This window comes from Cetorhinus maximus, chromosome 15, assembly GCF_964194155.1.
Source record: "Cetorhinus maximus chromosome 15, sCetMax3.hap1.1, whole genome shotgun sequence".
Classification (NCBI taxonomy): domain Eukaryota; kingdom Metazoa; phylum Chordata; class Chondrichthyes; order Lamniformes; family Cetorhinidae; genus Cetorhinus; species Cetorhinus maximus.
The window spans coordinates 8,144,167-8,164,602 of record NC_135893.1 but is presented as its reverse complement, the minus strand read 5'-3'; the positions used below and the strand labels follow the sequence as shown (position 1 = coordinate 8,164,602).

Here is a 20,436-nt window from a genome sequence, read left to right as displayed (position 1 = left end):
TCAAAAAACACAATTTCTAAATTCATGGATGACACCAAATTTTTTTTTGGAGTTGGGGGGATAGTCAATACTGAGGATGACTGCAACAAATTACAGGGGGTCATTAATAAACGTGCAGGAATGGAAAACAATTGACAAATGAAGTTCAACACAGATAAATGTGAGATAATACATTATGGTAGGAAGAATAGGGAGGTCACTTATTGCTTGGAAAATGCAAGTCTAGGTGGGGTAGAGGAACAAAGAGATCTTAAGGGTACAAATACATCAATCACTAAAAGTTGCGCCACAGATTAGCAAGGTCACAACAAAGCAAGCCACACACTGGATTTAATTTTTAAAGAGATAGAATTCAAAGTTATGCTAAATCTGTATGGAACCTTGGTTAGGCCACACGTAAAAAGAGCATTGCGTGCAGTTCCGGTCACCATATTATTTTAAAAAAGGAAGATGCTGGAGAGCGTGCAGAAGATTTTAAAAATATATTTATTCTTTCATGTGATGTGGGTGTCGCTGGCAGCACCAGCATTTGTTTCCTATCCCTAATTGCCCTTGAACTGAGTGACTAGACGGTTTCAAAGGGCAGTTAAGAGTCAACCACATTGTTATGGATTTGGAGTCACACTTAGGCCAGACCTGGTAAGAGTGGCAGGTTTCCTTCCCTAAAGGGCATTAGCAAACCAGATGAGTTTTTATGACAATCGATGGTAGTTTCATGGTCACCATTACAGAGAATAGCTTTCAATTCTACAATCATTAATTGAGTTCAAATTCCACCAACTGCCAGGGTGGGATTTGAATCTGTGTCCCCAGGGCATTAGCCTGGGCCTCTGGATTACTAGTCTAGTTACAGTACCACTACACCTATCAAGAGTGACACCAGAAATGCGTGGTTATACATTATCAGGAAAGGATTAACAGGCTGGGTCTCTTCTCTCTTGAAAAAAGGTTGATAAGTAAACTAATAGAGGTTTCTAAAATTATGAGAGGTTTTCAAGTGTATAAAGTAAGACTGTTTCCTGTTCCGGGGAACAGCATAACTAGAGGCCATCAATATCAGTTAGTTGCAAGGAATGTCACCAAGAAATTCAGAAGAAACTTTTTCACCCAAAGAGTGGTAAAAATGTGGAACTCGAGTGGTTGAAGCAAATAGTATAGATGCATTTAAGGAAAAACTAGATAAGCTCATTAAGGAGAAGAGAATAGAGGGTTATGATGGTTGATTTAGATGAGAAAAGCTGGAAGGAGGTTTGAGTGGAGGCATAAACATTGGCATGGACTGGTTGGGCCATCTGGTTTGTTTCTGTGCCATATACCCGGTGAGACAAATTTGGTGTGGATAATTGTGAGCCAATACATTCTGGAAAGAAAAATAAGGAATGGAACTAGACACTCAATGGAAAGATGCAGAAAGAAAAACCTAGGGGTTTAAATATGTAATCCCTTTAAAGTGCAACTGCATGTGCAAAGATTTTCTAAATAGGAGTGTCGTGTACAAAAGTAAATCATAAATTTATACAATTGGTGAGAACATGTTTGGAGTGCTCACTGTAGTTTTGGACTGACACCAATGCATATTGCAAGGGAAAATTGGATGCAGTATAATTAGAGGAAGATAGAATGTTTTAAATTGCCCTAGCATAGAGGTGGTACAGACACATTGAGACAAATTATCACCTATGCTATAAAAGTTTATGATTGTGGTTTTCAAAATACTTGGCAACTTATCCATATAATTAAAACTGCAATGGTTCATTTACACTTTTTATTCTAATAGATCATCTAAAGATCTTGGAACAAATCCACTGACACAGGTAAAAAAAATCAAAACTCTGGGGTTGTGGTTGTGATTTACAGCTGTGTCTGAGACCTCTGAAAAGGGGAAGTCCAAGATTGATGATAATACTTTGATGTGCAACTCTGTGGCCAAAATATTCTGGTGGAGGTCCAGATCACCAGTCTCCAACTAGCAGAGAAACTTCGTGTGACTCCATGTTTCGCTGTGAAAGTGAACATCCATTTTTAGGAGTGCTGGCCAAAAGCTTGGACAATTAGGTGAGTTTTAAAAGAGAAGAAGGTGCAGAGACAGAGGTAATTAGGCATGGAATTCAGAAAGTGCAGCTCAGGTGGCTGAAGGCACAGCTGTCAATGACAGGGCAAGTGGAAGAACGCTCCTCTGGCTCGACCTTCTGCACAAGCAATTAAGGGGGTGACTTTTATGACTGCATAAGGTTAGAAAGACAGGGAGGGATAAGGCCATCAAGTGATTTAAGCATGATCTGCTTTTTTTAAAATAAGGACAATGCAAGCTTCTCAAGGATCAACTTTTCCCATATTGAAATGTTTGAGAAACACTGTCATGTGAGACTTTTTCTATTTTCCTTCTTGCTACTTATGGTCAGACGAAGCAAGTTTCAGGATTGGCTGCAATCAAGCAGCAGGCTTTGTCAAAAGATGCAAACATAATGTATACCGCGTGAAGAACACAAATTTTCCCTGGCCTGAGATGAAACTCCAAGTTCACTGTGTTCCATCTAGCAAAACAATTGATAATAGATTTGCTCATTGAGTGGCAGGTTCTTGACTGTAAAGGTTCACTTTTTCTAAAAATGGCTAAAAGACATACGGGCAATTTAGAGCAGTTTATAAAATCCAGTTTTGGGGGTTAGTTACATTTGCAGGCTCAAAATTATTTTGGAATATTTACGAAATGGCATACTGAGCAACCTTTATTTACAAAAAGATATTAAATGTGCCAGAAACTACAAGAGATAAAACATTTTTAAACTGCTGCACTCATTCTAAATACTAACGGGTTGCCTGGTTTAGTGTACAAGGAACTTTTGGGAATTATTTAGAGCGTACAGAGTCAAAGCATGAAACTACTTGGAATCACCACCCAGAAAACTGGGGCTTTAGATTATGGTGTGTTGTATAGGCAATGTTGTCCATAGCCTATTTAGCATACTGGTAGCAATTCACTAACACAAAATAACACTTGAACCAATTTTAGTGGTTTAATGCTGTATCAATATACTGTGGATGTAGTATAATTACTCCCACTATTAGTGATCTGTAACCCATCAGTAAGACATGATAACATTATAGAGCTCAAAATGGTTGCTACTTAACCTAACCTGTAATGTGGAATAGTATAAAGGTTTATGCCCAACATTAAACTTCGCTGAAAACTCAGCAGCAACACAAAGCACAGTGACAAAATTCCACAGGAAGAACATAATTTTCTACAAAATATTTGGTGAGGCAAAAAGAATACATCAAATTAAACTTTTAAACCACTTTTAATAGTGCTGAGTGCTGACTTTGTAAAGCATGAACGTACAGATCTACGGCATGGCAGGACAGAGAGTTAATTCCCCCAGTCCAGTGACTTCCCAGTCTCTGCACTGCTGAGGGAAGATACAAGTGGAACTCTAGCATATGAATTACAGTGAGGATGCTCGCTCTTAAGCTGCTTCTGCCCAACAGCTTGAAGTGGTGTTGGCTGAGTCCTGGAAGGAAATCATCCTTGTGTGATCAATGTGGGACGTGGATGGAGAAAAGAGAAGATACGGTACCTTGAGATATAGCTAGCTGCAAAACTCGTCACCTTTCACATAACATGGCGCCACAAAGAGGATTTTTTAATGTAGTTTTTGAAGTGGCTAGGTTGTTCATTGGTTTGAAAATAATTTTTCCCTCAGTTAGGCTAACTGGTTTATATGCGTAAATAAGTCACTCTCGCCTTCAATTGGTTTATCATGAAAACGAGCAAAGAGGCATCTTCAATGTTTGATTAAATAGTACTAAGAGGATTTGTGTATAATACTTGCCAAAATAAGCATTAACCCCTTACCTTGTCTCTGGGTTATAGCCCAGTATATAAAAAAATTGGTCCGGTCGTGGCTTAAACTCTCTGGCAGCAAATATGTCAGAAAAATGTATAATATTGCATTTCCCTCTGAAAGGAAAAAAAAATATATAATTGATGTTGCCATGATATATTTTAAAACCAATTATTCTTTCAATCTTTGTGGTTTTATTTAAACAAACCATTACATTAATTACTCAAACTTGCCTGAGTGCTGCAGCATGGTAGGTGTCTACATAATCCGAAATGAAGAGTTCCCGACTCCTAATTACTGGGTCTGTGATCACAAGCTCACGGCCAGAATCTACAGGAAATGTAATTATTATGTACATAAATGATTTCCACAAATTCAAAAATATCAGATGGAGGATAAATGTTAAAACTGCTAATATAATTGAACCGTGATAACAACATAGTTCCCCAAGGAAGAGATTTATGAAAATCTTATGACAGATGAAACTACATTGAAAATAAAAGGTTTTGTCACGGAAAAACATTATAACAATAGATTCCGATCAGGAGTGACCTTGAGGAGCAGCTCGGAATCTGAGTGAAACTGTACAAGAATTCAACAATAATACTTTTTCACATTTGCTCTTTACGAACGTCCTTGTACCATTCTTTGTTGCAATTTTCCACCACTTTCTCCCATTAATTTGTCGTTACTCCATTCCTTTTACTCCAATTAGATTAAAAATTACCACTAATTTTGAACAAATGCAATATTTTATTAAACTCCAATTTTTCAATATCTAGATATTTTGTTGCTTTAAAAAGTTCAAATTGCCAAACCATTTTTTTGAAGTTGGGCAACCATTCAAAATCATACTAAATTTTTAATTAAAATATTGAACGTGGTGCCAAAAATTTATCTTTCTTGAAGGAATAAAAACTCTTATCAAATATTCACTAGGTGTTAATGTCATACTTACTTCAATTATTACTTCAATTTTAAAAATGTTATTTATGAGGCCATCACAATTTGGCCCTCCAACTTGTGGAAGACTAATTCCAATCTGGATGTCATCCTATGGTCAGGGGGGGATACATTTGATTTATACAGAAGGAGCCCCATTCCCAGCAAACTCCTATCCTCCCTGCAAATAATGCATTTACTAGATTCAAATTTGCCTCCTATATGGGAATCCACACCGAGAATGACATTCATTCAGGCTCAGCTTTTGCACATTCCTTTTTTATACTGACAACTGGACTGTGTAATGCAAGCTAAGCTTTCATTTATGCTGTTGACGCCAAGTTAACAACTTGAAAGGCACAATGTCTTGTGTACATATGGATATCTCACACTATGTAGTTTTGAGTTCCAACCATATTATCCCCTCAATATGGAAATAAGAATTAATGGTAGGTGGTCTGCAGCACAAAGTGGTTACGGTTGCAAATTCAGCCCCTGTTACCAACAGTAAATTCTTCCAGTCACGAAACCTACCCAAGACATGATTGGTATTCAAGCCAAATTGTTTCAAACCTGAACGCTGGCAAAACAGGTAGGTAAAAGGGATAAGGGAAGAGAGTTTGTACAAAGTACACGTAACTCCTTTCCAAGCCAGTATTTAAGAAGTCCAAAAATGGTGGATTCGCTACTGGATCTAGTAATGGAATATGAACCACAACAGGTAAGAGAATTAAAAGTAGGGGAAAATCTAGGCAAAAGTGACCGTAATATGCTTGAAGATAATAATTGAGAAGGACATAAGCATGACAAAAGACCAGAATAAAAGATTGGGGAACAGCCAATTTTGAGGGGCTCAGAATAGAACTCGTGAAAATAAAGTGGACCATATTAGCAAACAATGATGTAAAACAGCAGTGGAAAACATTTAAAACTGTGTTCAACCGAGTCCAGGAAAAACACATTTCACTAATAAATTAATGAGACACCATGGATGAATAAAGATGTAGAGAAAAATTGAGGGTAAAGAAAGGTATGACAAGTGAGAACATGCGAGATTAGGGGAAAAATGTCAAAAAAAATAAGCAATTAGGAATGCAAAGGGGAACGATGAAATTAAATTTTCAAAAACCATAAAACAAAATAGTAAAATATTCTACAGGCTCATAAATTTAAAAAGGAAAGTTAGGATGGGGAATAGGGCCACTAAGGGATAGACAGGATAAAAATCACAGGCAGTGTTAACAAAATGACAGAAATATTAAATAATTACTTTGCTTCTGTACAAACCAGGGAGACAGATCAGGTGGGCATAGCATCAGAAGATGAGATTAGAAATAATATAGCCACATTTAAAATAAAAAGAGAAAAAATATTAAATAATCAAATTCAAACAAGATAAAACTCCTGGGCTGGAAGAATTATATCCAAGCATTTTAAAATAATCTAAAGAGGCACTAATACATATTTAATAATTCATTAGAAAAAGGTGCCGTGCTAGAGTAATGGCAGATAGCTAATGTTATATCTGTATTTAGAAGAGAGATAGAACATACCTAGGGGGCGATAAAGCAGTCAGCTTAACATTCTTGCTAAAAACGCAGAGAGTAGGGGTTAAGAGTAACCGTTCAGAATGGCAGCAGGTGGAAAGTGCAGTGTCACAAGAATCACTGCTGGGACCATTATTGTTCACAATTTACATTAAAAATGTGGGCTTTGGAATGAAAAACACAATTTCTAAATTTGTGGATGGCACCAAATTGGGAGGGGGTGGGTGGTGCAAAATAGTCAATCCCAAGGAGGACAACTACAAATTTAAAGAAGACATTAATAAACTTGCAGAATGAGCATATAATTGGAAAATGAATTTCAATAGATAAACATGAGGTATTACATATTGATTAAGATTTGCAAGGACGTCACATATGACTTGGAAAATAAAAATTTAAATGAAATTGAGGAACAATGAGATCTGGGAGTACAAATACATATGTCACTCAAAGCAGGTTAACAAGGCCATAAAAGAAACAAACCAAGTACTTGGGTTTATTTCTAGGTTGAATTGAGAAATAGAGAAGTTGTGCTAAACTTGTATTGGAACCTTGATTAGACTGCAGTATATACAGGTACTGGAGAGGTTACCAAAAGGATTTACAAGAATGATATCTGAAATGTGAGGTTATGACTCATCAGAAGAGAATGAACTGAGGCCTCTTTAAAGAGAAAAGGCAGTTGCGGGTTATGGTAATTCCCTTATATATACGCATATTACCCAGGTTTCCATTGCACCACCAAGGTAATTACTTTTTCTGAAGACCATATGGCACACTACAATTCACAAATTACAGAGTATACACCATTTAGTAAATAATTTACCACGGCTGATCTGAAGGCAAAATATACAAATGTACAATGTAAGATTCCATGTCTTACTTGGACCCTAAGTGTCACAATGGTAAACTAAGCATAAATATATTTTATTCTCCTTAGCTATAAAATTCATTTCTCTAAGTGTCTTCCAAATACAAAGATGGAATCAAGCAACCCAATGGAATGAATTACTGAGGATGTACAGTCTTTCAAGAGAATTTGCCCTCTATCTCCTTGATGGAAGCAATTTTTGATCAAGTAACTCAAGTTCCCAAGATTTTGAGGAAAAACTTGAACTGGAATTTTAAAATGTTTTTAAAAGGTTGCTGACGAAATTAACAAGCTTATATAGCTTAGACTCTATATGGCACACACTGGAAATCAAAATTCAAGAACTTTTTAAGCAGAAGGTAGCATGCTTTCCCAAATGCCTAGTAGGTAAAGAAAGTGCCCAATTCAGTTTCAGATTCAACTCTCAATCTCTATTGAGTTCACTGATCATTAATTCTAGAATAGGCCTCAACCTCCTAGCGTAATGTGAGGTGATGGAAGAGTTTCACTCCCAGTTCCGGACTTTGGGTGAGCTCAGATGTGATGTCCTACACAGTCACACTGCCTGTTAACAAATCATGTATCTAAACTCACCTGAAGAATGGCCAAGTGGATGAAATACCCGAGGGCTGTGAGCACCTGTAGAAATGCAGCCCCGTAAGAGTGAGGAAAGAAGAGCAGACATTTATCGGGACATAAACTTTTAAAAAATGATAACAAAGGAAGTTCTGTCAAAACAGAGTACTTACCCCTTCACAAGTCCTATCTACCTAGATTTTAAACCTTTGAAGGAGAAGAATTAATTGAAAGGCTATGATTTTAGACTTGTGCCAAATGGCTTTTTATCAAAGCAGGCACACTCTGCTGATAGTAAGGAATCCTTACGAAACATGGTCACAAACTGCTGTTTACCAGTAAGGTGGTTATTTACAGACCAACTGGGAGAATGCTTTCTTTCTGTTCAAACACCTGACCAAACCTTGCTTTGTTCACAGTAAAATACACCAGCAATTGCTATCACTAATCAGTCTGTACATAAACGAACTTCGCTGCATAATTTATGCAAGTCAGCCAGATGTTAAGAACACATCTGCTTCTCTTCCATTTCAATGTAATGCCAGGCAGCTTAATTCTACATATGGCCCCGTCTAAAAAACAATGATGTTTCATGGAATAAGGGCTGTTGAAAAAAAACTTTTAACTGGTGGAATGTTTTTAAAAAAGGACATGATTAAAATATTCAAAAATAGAACCAGAGGAATAGATTAACAGATATGTCCTTTAGTCAATGAGCCATCCTTTATTTGGTGACAACTTTAATTGAAGCTTTACTTATTTTCATTCATTCACGGGATGTGGGCTTCACTGGCTGGGCCAGCATTTATTGCCCATCCCTAGTTGCACTTGAGAAGGTGGTGGTGAGTTGCTTTATTGAATCGCTGCAGTCCATGTGGTGTAGGAACGCCCACAGTGCTGTTGGGAAGGGAGTCCCAGGATTTTGACCCAGCGACAGTGAATATATTTCCAAGTCAGGATGGTGCGTGACTTGGAGGAGAACTTCCAGATGGTGGTGTTCCCATCTACCTGCTGCCCTTGTCCTTCTAGATGGTAGTGGTCGTGGGTTTGGAAGGTGCTGTCAAAGGAGCCTTGATGAATTCCTGCAGTGCATCTTGTAGATGGTTCGCACTGCTGGTACTGTGTGTCGATGGTGGAGGGAGTGAACATTTTTGGATGTGGTGCCAATCAAGCAGGCTGCTTTGTCCTGGACGGTGTCAAGCTTCTTAAGTGTTGTGGGAGCTGCACTCATCCAGACAAGTGGGGAGTAAGGAGTTGAGTTACTCATTGCATGATTCCTAGCCTCTGGCATGCTCTTGTAGCCACAGTATTTATATAGCTATTCCAATTCATTTTCTGGTCAATGGTAACCGCCAGGGTGTTGATAGTGGGGGATTCAGTGATGGTAACGAACATCAAGGGACGATGATCGGATTCTCCCTTGTTGGAGATGGTCATTGCCTGACACTTGTGAGACACAAATGTTACTTGCCACTTGTCAGCCCAAGCCTGGATATTCAAAACAAAAACAGAATTACCTGGAAAAACTCAGCAGGTCTGGCAGCATCGGCGGAGAAGAAAAGAGTTAACGTTTCGAGTCCTCATGACCCTTCAGCAGAACCTGAAGCCTGGATATTGTCCAGGTCTTGCTGCATTTGGAGATGGACTGCTTCAGTATCTGAGGAATCACGAATGGTGCTGAACATTGCACAATCATCAGCGAACATCCCCACTTCTGACCTTATGGAAGGAAGGTCGTTGATGATGCAGCTGAAGATGGTTGGGCCAAGGACACTACCCTGGGGAACTCCAGCAGTGATGTCCTGGAGCTGAGATGACTGACCTCCAACAACCACAAGCATCTTCCTTTGTGCTAGGTATGACTCCAACCAGCGGAGAGCTTTCCCCAATTCCCATTGACTCCAGTTTTGCTAGGGCTCGTCGATGCCACACTCTGCCCTTGACATCAAGGCAGCATTTGACTGTCACTTTCACCTCACCTCGGGAGTTCAGTTCTTTTGTCCATGTTTGAACCAAGGCTGTAATGAGGTCAGGAGCTGAATAGCCCTGGCGGAACCCAACCAGGCGTCAGTGAGCAGGTTATTGCTAAGCAAGTGCCACTTGATAACACTGTTGGTGGCACCTTCCATTACTTTACTGATGATTGAGAGTAGACTGATGGGACAGTAATTGGCCGGTTTGGATTTGTCCTGCTTTTTGTGTACAGGACATACCTGGGCAAGTTTTCACATAGCCGGATAGATGCCATTGTTGCAGCTGCCAGTGTTACTCCCACAAGGATTATCTGTACATAGGAACATACATAGAACTTATGAATTAGGAGCAGGAGTAGGCCACTAGGCTGTAGAAACCTGCTCCGCCATTCAATATCATGGCTGATCCAATTGTAGCCTCAACTCCACATTCCCGCCTACCCCTATTAACCTTTCACCCTCTTGCTAATCAAGAATCTATTTACCTCTGCCTTAAAAATATTCACAGACTCTGCTTCCATCACCTCTTGAGGAAGAGAGTTCCAAAAGCTCACAACCCTGAGAGAAAAATTTCTCATCTCCGTCCTAAATGGGCAACCCCTTATTGTTAAACAGTGGCCCCTACTGTGAGATTCTCCCACAAGAGGAGGCATCCTCTCTCCACATCGACCCTGTCAAGACTCCTCAGGATCTTTCATGTTTCAGTCAAGTCGCCTCTTACTCGTATGAACTCCAGCGGATACAAGCGAAGCCTGTTCAACCTTTCCTCATAAGACAATCCTCCAAATCCAGGTATTAGTTTGGTAAACTTTCTGAGCTGCCTCCAATGCATTTACATCCTTTATGTAAATAAGGAGGCCAAAACTGTACACAGTACTCTGGATGTGGTCTCACCAATGCCCTATATAACTGAAGCAAAACCTCCCTACTTTTGTATTCAATTCCTCTCGCAATAAATGATAACATTCTATTAGCTTTCCTAATTACTTGCTGTACCTGCTTACTAGCCTTCTGCGATTAATGCACTAGGATACCTAGGTACCTCTACATCTCAGAGCTCTGCAATCTCTCACCATTTGGATAGTATGCTTCTTTTTTATTTTTCCTGCCTGAGTTCCTCAGGGTAGTGTCCTCAGCCCAACTATCTTCAGCTGCTTCATCAATAAACTTCCTTCCATCATAAGGTCAGAAGTGGGAATGTTTGCTGATGACTGCACAATGTTTAGCACCATTCTGACTCTTCAGGTACTGAAGCAGTCCATGTCCAAATGCAACAAGACCTAGACAATATTCAGGCTTGGGCTGAGAACTGGCAAGTAACATTCATGCCACACAAGTGCCAGGTAATGATGATCTCCAACAAGAGAGAATCTAACCATCGCCCCATGACATTCAATGGCATCACTGAATCCCCCACTATCAACATCCTGGGGGTTACCATTGACCAGAAACTGAACTGGACTAGTCATATAAATACTGTGGCTACAAGAGCAGGTCAGAGGCTGGGAATCCTGCGGCAACTAAATCACCTCCTGACTCCCCAAAGTCTGCCCACAAGGCGCAAGTCAGAAGTGTGATGGAATATTCTCCACTTGCCTGGGTGAATGCAGCTCCAACAACACTCAAGGAGCTTGACACCATCCAGGACAAAGCAGTCCACTTGATTGGCACCACAACCACAAACATTCACTCCCTCCACCACCGACACATAGTGAAAGCAATGTATACCACCTACAAGATGCATTGCAGCAACTCACCAAGGCCTCTTGGATAGCACCTCATAAACCACAACCGCTACCGTCCAGATGGACAAGGGCCGCAGATACATGGGAACCTGCAATTTCCTCTCCAAGACACACATCATCCTGACTTGGAAACATATCACCGTTCCTTCACTGTCACTGGGTCAAAATCCTGGAACTCCCTCCCTAACAACACTGTGGGTGTACCTACACCACACGAACTGCAGCGGTTCAAAAAGGCAGCTCACCACCACCTTCTCAGGGGCAATTAGGATTGGGCAATAAACGCAGGCCACATCCCATGACTGTTTTTTAAAAATGGACTCTTTCATACTTTTCCATATTATACTCCATTTGCCAGGTTTTTGCCCACTCACTTAACCTATCTATATCCCTTTGTCACCTCCTTGTGTCCTCTTCACATCTTACTGTCATCAGCAAATTTAGCAACCATACCTTCAGCCCCTTCATCGAAGTCATTTATATTAATTGTAAAAAGTTAAGGCCCCAGTACTAATCCGTGTGGCACACCACTCGTTACATCATGCCAACTAGAAAATGGCCCATATATGCCTACCTTCTGTTTTCTGTGAGCTAGCCAATCTTCTATCCATGCCAATATATTATCCCCTACACCATGAACTTTATTTTTTGCAGTCACCTTTGACGTGGCATCTTATCGAATGTCTTCTGGAAATCTAAACACAGTACATCCACCAGTTCCCCTTTATCCACAGCATATGTTACTTCTTCAAAGAACTCCAATAAATTGGTTAAACATGATTTCCCTTTCCCAAAATCATATTGACTCTGCCTGATTAGCCTGAATTTTTACAAGTGCCCTGCAATAACATTTTTCCTAATACAGATGTTAAGCTAACTGGCCCGTGTTTTCCTGCTTTCTGTCTCTCTCCCTTTTCGAATAAAGGAGTTACATTTGCTATTTTCCAATATATTGGAACCTTCCCCGAATCTAGAGAATTTTGGAAAATTAAAACCAATGTATTAATTATCTTACTAGCCACTTCTTTTAAGACCCTAGATAAAGTCCATCGGGACCTGAGGACTTGTCAGCCCGCAGCTCCTACAATTTCTCAGTACCACTTCCCAGGTGACGGTAATTTTTCCACTTACTCGCTCCCTTCCATTTCCTGATTTATAGCTATATCTGGGATGTTACTTGTACCCTCTATCGTGAAGACCGATGCAAAATACCTCTTCAATTTATCTGCCATCTCATTTTCCAATAGTAATTCCCAGACTCACTTTCCACAGGACCAACACTCACTCTGTTAACATTTTTCTTTTTTTTTTAAATATCTATAGAAACTCTTACTATCTGTCATTATATTTCTAGCTGGCTTTCTCTAGTACTTTAATTTTTCCCTCCTTATTAATCTTTTAGTCATTCTTTGCTGTTCTTTATATTCTGTCCAATCTTCTGATCTGCCACCCATCTTTGCGCAATCATATGCTTTTTCTTTAAGTTTGATACTATTGTTACTTTTTTTAGTTAACCATGGACGGTGGGTCCTTCCCCTGGAATTTTTCTTTCTCACTGGAAGATATCTATTCTGTGTATTCTGAAATATCCCCTTAAATTTCTGCCACTGCATCTCTATCGACCCATCCCTCAACCTAATTTGCCTGTTCACTTTAACTAGCTGTGCTTTCATGCCCTCATAATTACCCCTATTTCAGTTTAAAATACTAGTATTGGATCCACTCTTTTCTCTCTCAAACTGTGTGCAAAATTCAATCTTATTATGATCACTGCTACCGAGGGGCGCCGTCAGCTGTGGCTCAGTTCATAGCACCCTCGCCTTTGAATCAGAGGGTTGTGGGTTCATGTCCCACTCCTGGAAACCAAGAACTGTGATTGTACTCGAAAGAGATGCAATCTGTGACTGTTGGTAACTCGAAAGAGTTTCACTATGAGGTCATTAATTAATCCTCTCTCTTTGCACAATGCCAGGTCAAGTATAGCCTGCTCTCTGGTTGGTGTCAGAATGTGCTGTTCAAAGAAACTAGCCCGAAAACATTCTTTGAATTCCTCATCTAGGCTACCTTTGCCCATCTGATTTCCCCATTCTATTTGCAGATTAAAATCCCCCATGATTATGGCCGTACCTTTCTGGCAAGCTCCCGTTATTTCTTCCTTCATATCCCGTCCTACCATATGGTTAATGGTAGGGGGCCTGTACACCACTCCCACAATTAATTTCTTGCCTTTATCATTTCTCACCTCTACATCCTGTTTCCTGAACTCAAGTCATCTTTCTCTATTGTGCTAATATTATTATTAATTAATAGAGCCACCCCTCTACCTTTTCCTAGCTTCCTGGCCTTCCTAAATGTCACATACTCTTCAACATGCAGGTCGTATGTCATCCTGCAGCCATGTCTCTGTAATGGCTATCAGTTTGTCCTTATTTATTTCTATTTGCGCTCTCAGTTCATCTGCTTTGTTTCGAATGTTATGTGCATTCAGATACAGAGCCTTTAATTTTGTCCTTTTATTATTTTTGTAACCTCTAGCCTTACCTGCTGATTTACTCTTAGATTTGCACTCCCTGTACTCTCTGTCACGTAGTTTATCATTTCCCACATTAATACCTTTTTCTCTTGGTTTTCTCTGCTCTTTGATTTACCACATCTTCTCAAATTTGATCTCTTGCCACCATTATTTAATTAAAAAACCCTTTCATAGTTACGCGGCTTGCTTGAACACTGGTCCCAGCACGGTTCAGGTGTAGGCCATCCCAGTGGTACAGCTCCCACTTTCCCCAGTGCTGGTGCCAGTGCCCCATGAACTGGAGCCCACTTCTCCCACACCAGTCTTTGAGTCATGTATTCATCTCTCTAATATTATGTACACTATGCCAGATCCAGAGATAATGAGGTTAGTGTTTCTTAATTTAGTGCTGAGCTTCTCATGCTCCCTATGCAGAACCTGTTTCCTAGGTCTACCTATGTTGTTGGTACCTACATGTATCATGACAACTCGATCCTCCCTCTCCCACTGCAAGTTCTTCTCCATCATATTTTTTTTAAATTCGTTCATGGGATGTGGACATCGCTACCTAGGCCAGCATTTATTGCCCATCCCTAACTGCCCTTGTTCAGAAGGCATTTAAGAGTCAATCACATTGCTGTGGGTCTAGAGTCACACGTAGGCTAGACCCAAGGACAGCAGATGGGCTTTTGCAGCAATCAGCAATGGTTTCGTGGTCATCAGACTTTTAATTCCAGATTTTTATTGAATTCAAATTTCACCATCTGCCATGGTGGGATTCGAACCTGGGTCCCCAGAGCATTACCCTGGGTCTCTGGAATATTAGTCCAGTGACAATACCACTATACTACTGCCTCCCTGCCCCGAACCTTAGCATCAGGCAGGCAACACAGCTGTCTGGACTCTCACTCTTTGCTGCAGAGAACAGTGTCAATCCCTCTCACTATACCATCCCCTACTACCACCACATCCCTTTTTGCACCCCCGAGTTGAATGGCTTCCTGTAACATGGTGCCATGATCAGTTTGTTCACCCACCCTACAGCCCCCACTCTCATCCAAACGAGCAGAGAGAATCTCAAACCTATTGAACAATTGCAAAGGCCAAGGCTCCTGCACTTCTGCCCTCTGGATTCGTTCTGATGAAAGGTCATATGGACTCGAAACGTCAACTGTATCCCTCTCCGCAGATGCTGTCAGACCTGCTGAGTTTTTCCAGGTATTTTTGTTTTTGTTCTAGGTTTCCAGCATCCACAGTATTTGCTTTTATCTCTGGATTCCCTTACCTGCCACACTCGCAATCACACCTTCCTGTCCTTGTCCACTGACTTACTCAGAAGACCCTATCCAAATTGGTGTGATTAACTCCTGGTACAAAGCATCAAGGTAACTTTCCCCCTTCCTGATGTGTCATAGTGCCTGCAGCTCAGCCTCCAACTCAATAACTTTGAGCCGAAACTCCTCAAGCCACGAACACTTACTGCAGATGTGTTTGCCCTGTATCACACTGGCATCCAGGAGCTCCCACATGCTGCAGCCTTGATACATCACCTGTCCTGCTATTCCTTAATGTGTTTTAATTAATTACTTAAATTCACTTATTTATTTTCATTTTTTATGTATTTTATTAAGTTTACCACCAGTTCGCATACTATTTTAAACCTTAGAACTGGAATACACCTTAACCACTTACCAGATACTCACCAAACAGCTATCTCCTTTCCCTATGGTAAAGTAAGAACCAATTTCTACAGAGTGAAAAAAGTAGAAAAAGCAAAAGAAAAGGGGTATCTCCTTCCCCTCCTCACCTAACTCCCCCACTCACCGAACTCCCAGGTATGCACCAAGTTCCAAAGCTGCACTCATTTACCTTAGCTGCACTAAAGAACCCTGAATTTATAGTAGACTGAATTGGGACTGGAGAAACCAGATTCAACCAATTAGCTAATTAACTACTCAGCTCTCTCAGCAGAGTGTGTTTACCCTGCCTACGGCTGGAAGAAAGAAAGAAGCTTAGCCTACTTACACAGTGCTTTTCAGTTAACTGCTAATTACAGACTAGACGCGATTTTCCAAGAATAAGGTTAAGACTTTAAACTCCCCCACTCACCATGCTCCCAGATATGCACCCAATTCCAAAGCTGCACTCGTTTGCCTTTGATTAGGGTTTTAAAAGATCTTGCTGCGATTTCTCCGAACATCCATGAGTTGAGAATTTTCATTTAACTTCGTATTGAGGTACGTTAGTTCTTTAGCAAAAACACTTTTTGTTAAAGACAAAAACCTCAAACATAGCGCACGTATGATCTGCCATTATTCTAACATGTGCTGTGCCCAAGACAAACACTCATCCTCTCAGCAGTTATTAATTTTGAAGCTTCAGAATGCAATCCTTTAAACAAGAACTGCATGCCACAAAGTCACTGGTTCAAAAGGGATTTATTAGGATCCATCGATTCCAAAGAAAGTTTTCTAGTTTTTAGTGTCTCTCCAATTAATGTATTTTCTCCACCAGTTTCCAATCTCAAGCACACTTGTACAAATGATTAGAGATCATAGTTTTCTTTCCTGGTTAACTAACCACAGTACTCTCCATAGGATAACTACCTGGCCTTGTAACTGAAATATAAAACAAATACCATTAAGACAGGTCAGACCCATCTTGTTTATGTTTCGCTCTGTGTTATGACCAATGTACTAATTTGCTTACGTGAGCTTTTCATCTCGTCAGGCAGGCAAGGCAAAAAGTGTGAGTGATTACAAGTTACAGCTGCCAACATGTTTTGTTTTATCTTTCTAGCAGTAAGAAATTTCAGCAAATGCTGAGCCACCATCACCCATTGAGATGTACTATAGTTTTGAGGAGTACTGCCCGAACAAGCTATCTTAAATGAGCTACGATCTGATACTGCAAAGGTAAATGTTGACAGAAGCCCTGTCCTTTGATTTGGAGATACTACTGCACAGAAATTTGGTTGGAAAGATCCCAGTTACAATCTAAGTTTTCATGAAGCATTCACTAGCAAGATTAATTTGGAACCTGACTCCTATCAAATTAATGGCATAGAAATATGTTAATCCAGAATGTTTCCCACATTTACCAGAATACCCAAAGCTAGCTGTGCATTGGTACTATTATCTTCAGTTTCAACAGTTCCTTCTTGGGACCATGTGCTAGTCATTTTAATTAAGTATAGTTACCCAGACCCCATAAATATGTGGCAAACAATGACACCCAAGACTAACTAAAGTAGTTGGGAGGCGGGGGAAAGGAGACAGAGATGCTAGACCAAATGATAGCACAATGTTTTTTTCAAAATATGACCAAACGAAGCCTTCAACTGTTTCATGACACTCTTCGGCAAATACAAGAGCATAAATACCAGGCATACGGTTGGAATCATGGGTTATGTGGCTCTATTTCATTCCACTTTAGGGTCCATTGTCTCCTTCAAGGGGTTTGAAATACATTCGAAGAGAATTTCACTGATCCTACACTTCCAGCAGGGGGAAATGCTCAAAGGCAACACAGTTCAGAGTAATTGCTGCCACACTGTAGTGGCAATTCTCTGATATCCATTCCCTTTAACTACAGCTCCACACTGGGAGTACAGGATCAGTGATTTTATCCTACAAGCTCTGTCACTATAGCTCTGAAGCCTTACAAAATATCTTTGTGAAAATACTGTTAGGACCATCAGTCAAATGTATAATCGCAATGAAAAAGTTAAACAAGACACTGGGACATTTTGGCAGCAGGATATAATACAACAATGAGGAAGTTTTGCAAAACATAAGAGTTGTGATTCATGTAAGGACATTAGTTGTGACAAGTGAAAGGGGTTGGTAAAAAAATTTAATGTCAACACTTTGCAATGTCTTGCTCAAATAAAATAAAATTTAAAATTCAGTAATACTGAGAACAATTGACTCCACAGAATAATGCTGAGCTGTCAGTCTTAGAAACAGCATGAAGCTAATTGATAGAAGGAAAAGAACTGAAGATAAGCCATGCATGAATGTTAAAAAAGGATGGGAGGTAAAGTTGAAGGGTTCAAGATGGGAATTTAAGAAAATGGCATGTTTAACCCCCTAGATTCATTATCTCAAGGTATGAAGCTATTTACAAAAACAATTGGTTCATACACACGCATATAGCAGCAGGGTCACTGAAAAATGGCCAATATCTCCTGCTTCCTATAGCCCAAGGACATGGGCACCAAATGCAGGACCTCATGAACATCCAGGCCATGATACAAAATGGATTAACCAGAGCACAGCATACTGCTTCAGTTAAGTACAATTCCTATCATTTGACTTTTTCAAAAATGGTAAGGGGACTTAAAAGTTGTTTGTTCGGGTAGGCACCAATTTTTATACAATTCTAGTATACCTAGCAAATAAACCGCAAATCTAATCTACAGCAAATTCTATTACATTTATTAATTACAGATCTTCCAGTGCTAACATTATTTACTAATTGCAGGTTTTGAAAGACTTCTTTTGTCATGAGGTAGTTCATCATGGAAAAGCAGCATATACTTTTTATATATCCTGGACAATTAGTAGGAGGGAAATGTAAGCCAAAGTTCCTGATCTTGAATGTCTCTTGCTACCAAATGCATGTTTGTGGACACTGCATCAGGTTGATACATTACAGACCCCCTTCCCCACCCCACCACTACAGAAGCAGTTCACAAGCCTCACTCACACATGAAGGCATGGCGCCTTAGAAAGCAATATAGAGAAGAGTCACTGACATCTGTAAAAGCGCAAGTTGCCAGCTTCAGGAGTAGAAAGGAGTAAAGGAAAGATAATTGGAGGAAAAAAAATGTTTAATTTGTCATGACAAGGAGGTATTAGAGTACTCACCATTTTCATTGTGTCGATCCTGAACCAGATGCTGGTAAACTGAATCTGGCACCTCCGACTGACGATAGTACCACTTGACATTCATTAACAGGTGGTCCCGTTTGCTCTGAAATGTTAAACATCAGCAGGCTAAGTAAATGAAATTATAAAGGACACAGTGTGAGCACTTGTCTTTGTTTTGTGCAAATAAAAAAATTAGCAAGACTTCGACATTTAGTAAATGATTTACAGTTGAATTGGCAGAAAGGAATATTTAAATTTGAGTAATATTACTGAAACATTTTTGATGAGGCCAGTCCAAAAGTAGCAGTCCTGGTCAAATGGCTGCAAACATTTATTAAGTTCCATATCACCTACAGCAAAATAAACTGAATGATACAGCCCTATAAAGCATGTGTCTCGGGCATAAGTAAATGATAAATCCAATTGAGATGGGTTAGTTCTATAAAACATCACTTCAGAGTAATGTAACACTTAGGTACAGCTGTCAAAAGTAGCCACAAGGATACCTATGGATATTAAATTAGAATATAATTTTGTAGGGCGTTTCAATTATCGCTACATCATCAGATATTTTTCAATGGAACTTAGAAACCGGAGTAGGCCAGACATTCGAGCCATTCAAGTAGATCATGGCAGATCCGTACCTCAAATCCATTTGCCCACCCCTTTGCTCCGTACCCTTCAACACCCTTACCTAACGAAAATCAATCTATCTTAGTCTTCCCAGATCTAATTGTCCCAGCATCCTCTGCTCTTTGGGAGCTGGGTCAATTGTAAATTTTGCTTATAGGCAATGATGTAGGGGCTTCATTGGAAACTTTGTAGCATAGACATCCTGCAGGAAATGGATAAAGGAGGGGAAAGACCAAGGTGCAGAACCACACTAGCTGCCTGGGAGACAGATGGGGCAAGAATATTTTAGCAAAGGTGATGGGACCATGTCCAGGTTTTCTCTGGGTTACATATTGAATTCATACACAGTAGTATTTTGAGACGTGTACAAAAGCAAAAGTAGTGTCAACTGAAAATAAGCACCAGTGATAAAGAGGCATTTTACTTCTTATATTTTTAGTAATATATACACAAAGGTTGAACGTATATTGTGTAAGTTAACTGCATATTATACAATAACACAATATCCTGACCATCAAGTTCCGTGAATGGCATAATGCACAATTTTTACGTAAGTGGTAGGAGTTCAAAACGTTAATTATTAAAATTGTTAAAGTACACAAAAAAAAGAGCAGGAAATGATTTCAAGACTGTAAATCTACACACAGGGACGTGGTTACGGACATCACTTGAAATACTCAATTAAATTTCATATCATAGCTATCTATTATTATTCTAAATTGACTGTCCTGAATTATCGCTATAGGGAGAGGTTCAAAAGTAACACACTGCTTAAATATTTTTGCCCTTTCCCAATTGACTTTTCAGTGAAATCCATCGTTGCACAACTAATTGTGTGTTGAATTAGATATATTTTAGCCAATTCAGCTTTACGGTTTAAACACAAACTTGCTCAAAGCTTGTGGTAGGGTCGCCTTT

At 39.7% G+C, this 20,436-nt stretch overlaps 1 protein-coding gene across 9 annotated transcripts in view; it reads right to left on the bottom strand.

Annotated features, from left to right (window-relative positions):
- rerea (arginine-glutamic acid dipeptide (RE) repeats a) overlaps positions 1 to 20,436 on the bottom strand; it is a 500,784-nt gene that overhangs the window by 256,898 nt on the left and 223,450 nt on the right. For all 9 annotated transcript variants that reach the window (XR_013578875.1, XM_078557838.1, XM_078557840.1 and 6 more), the window contains 3 exons: positions 18,883 to 18,988; positions 4,079 to 4,175; positions 3,857 to 3,961 (listed from right to left, as the gene is read on the bottom strand). Coding sequence is in view for 8 of the 9 variants with exons in the window: in XM_078557838.1 (XP_078413964.1) it covers positions 3,857 to 3,961; positions 4,079 to 4,175; positions 18,883 to 18,988 (308 nt within the window). In the remaining variant the exon portion in view is untranslated. The remainder of the gene's footprint in view (positions 1 to 3,856; positions 3,962 to 4,078; positions 4,176 to 18,882; positions 18,989 to 20,436) is intronic.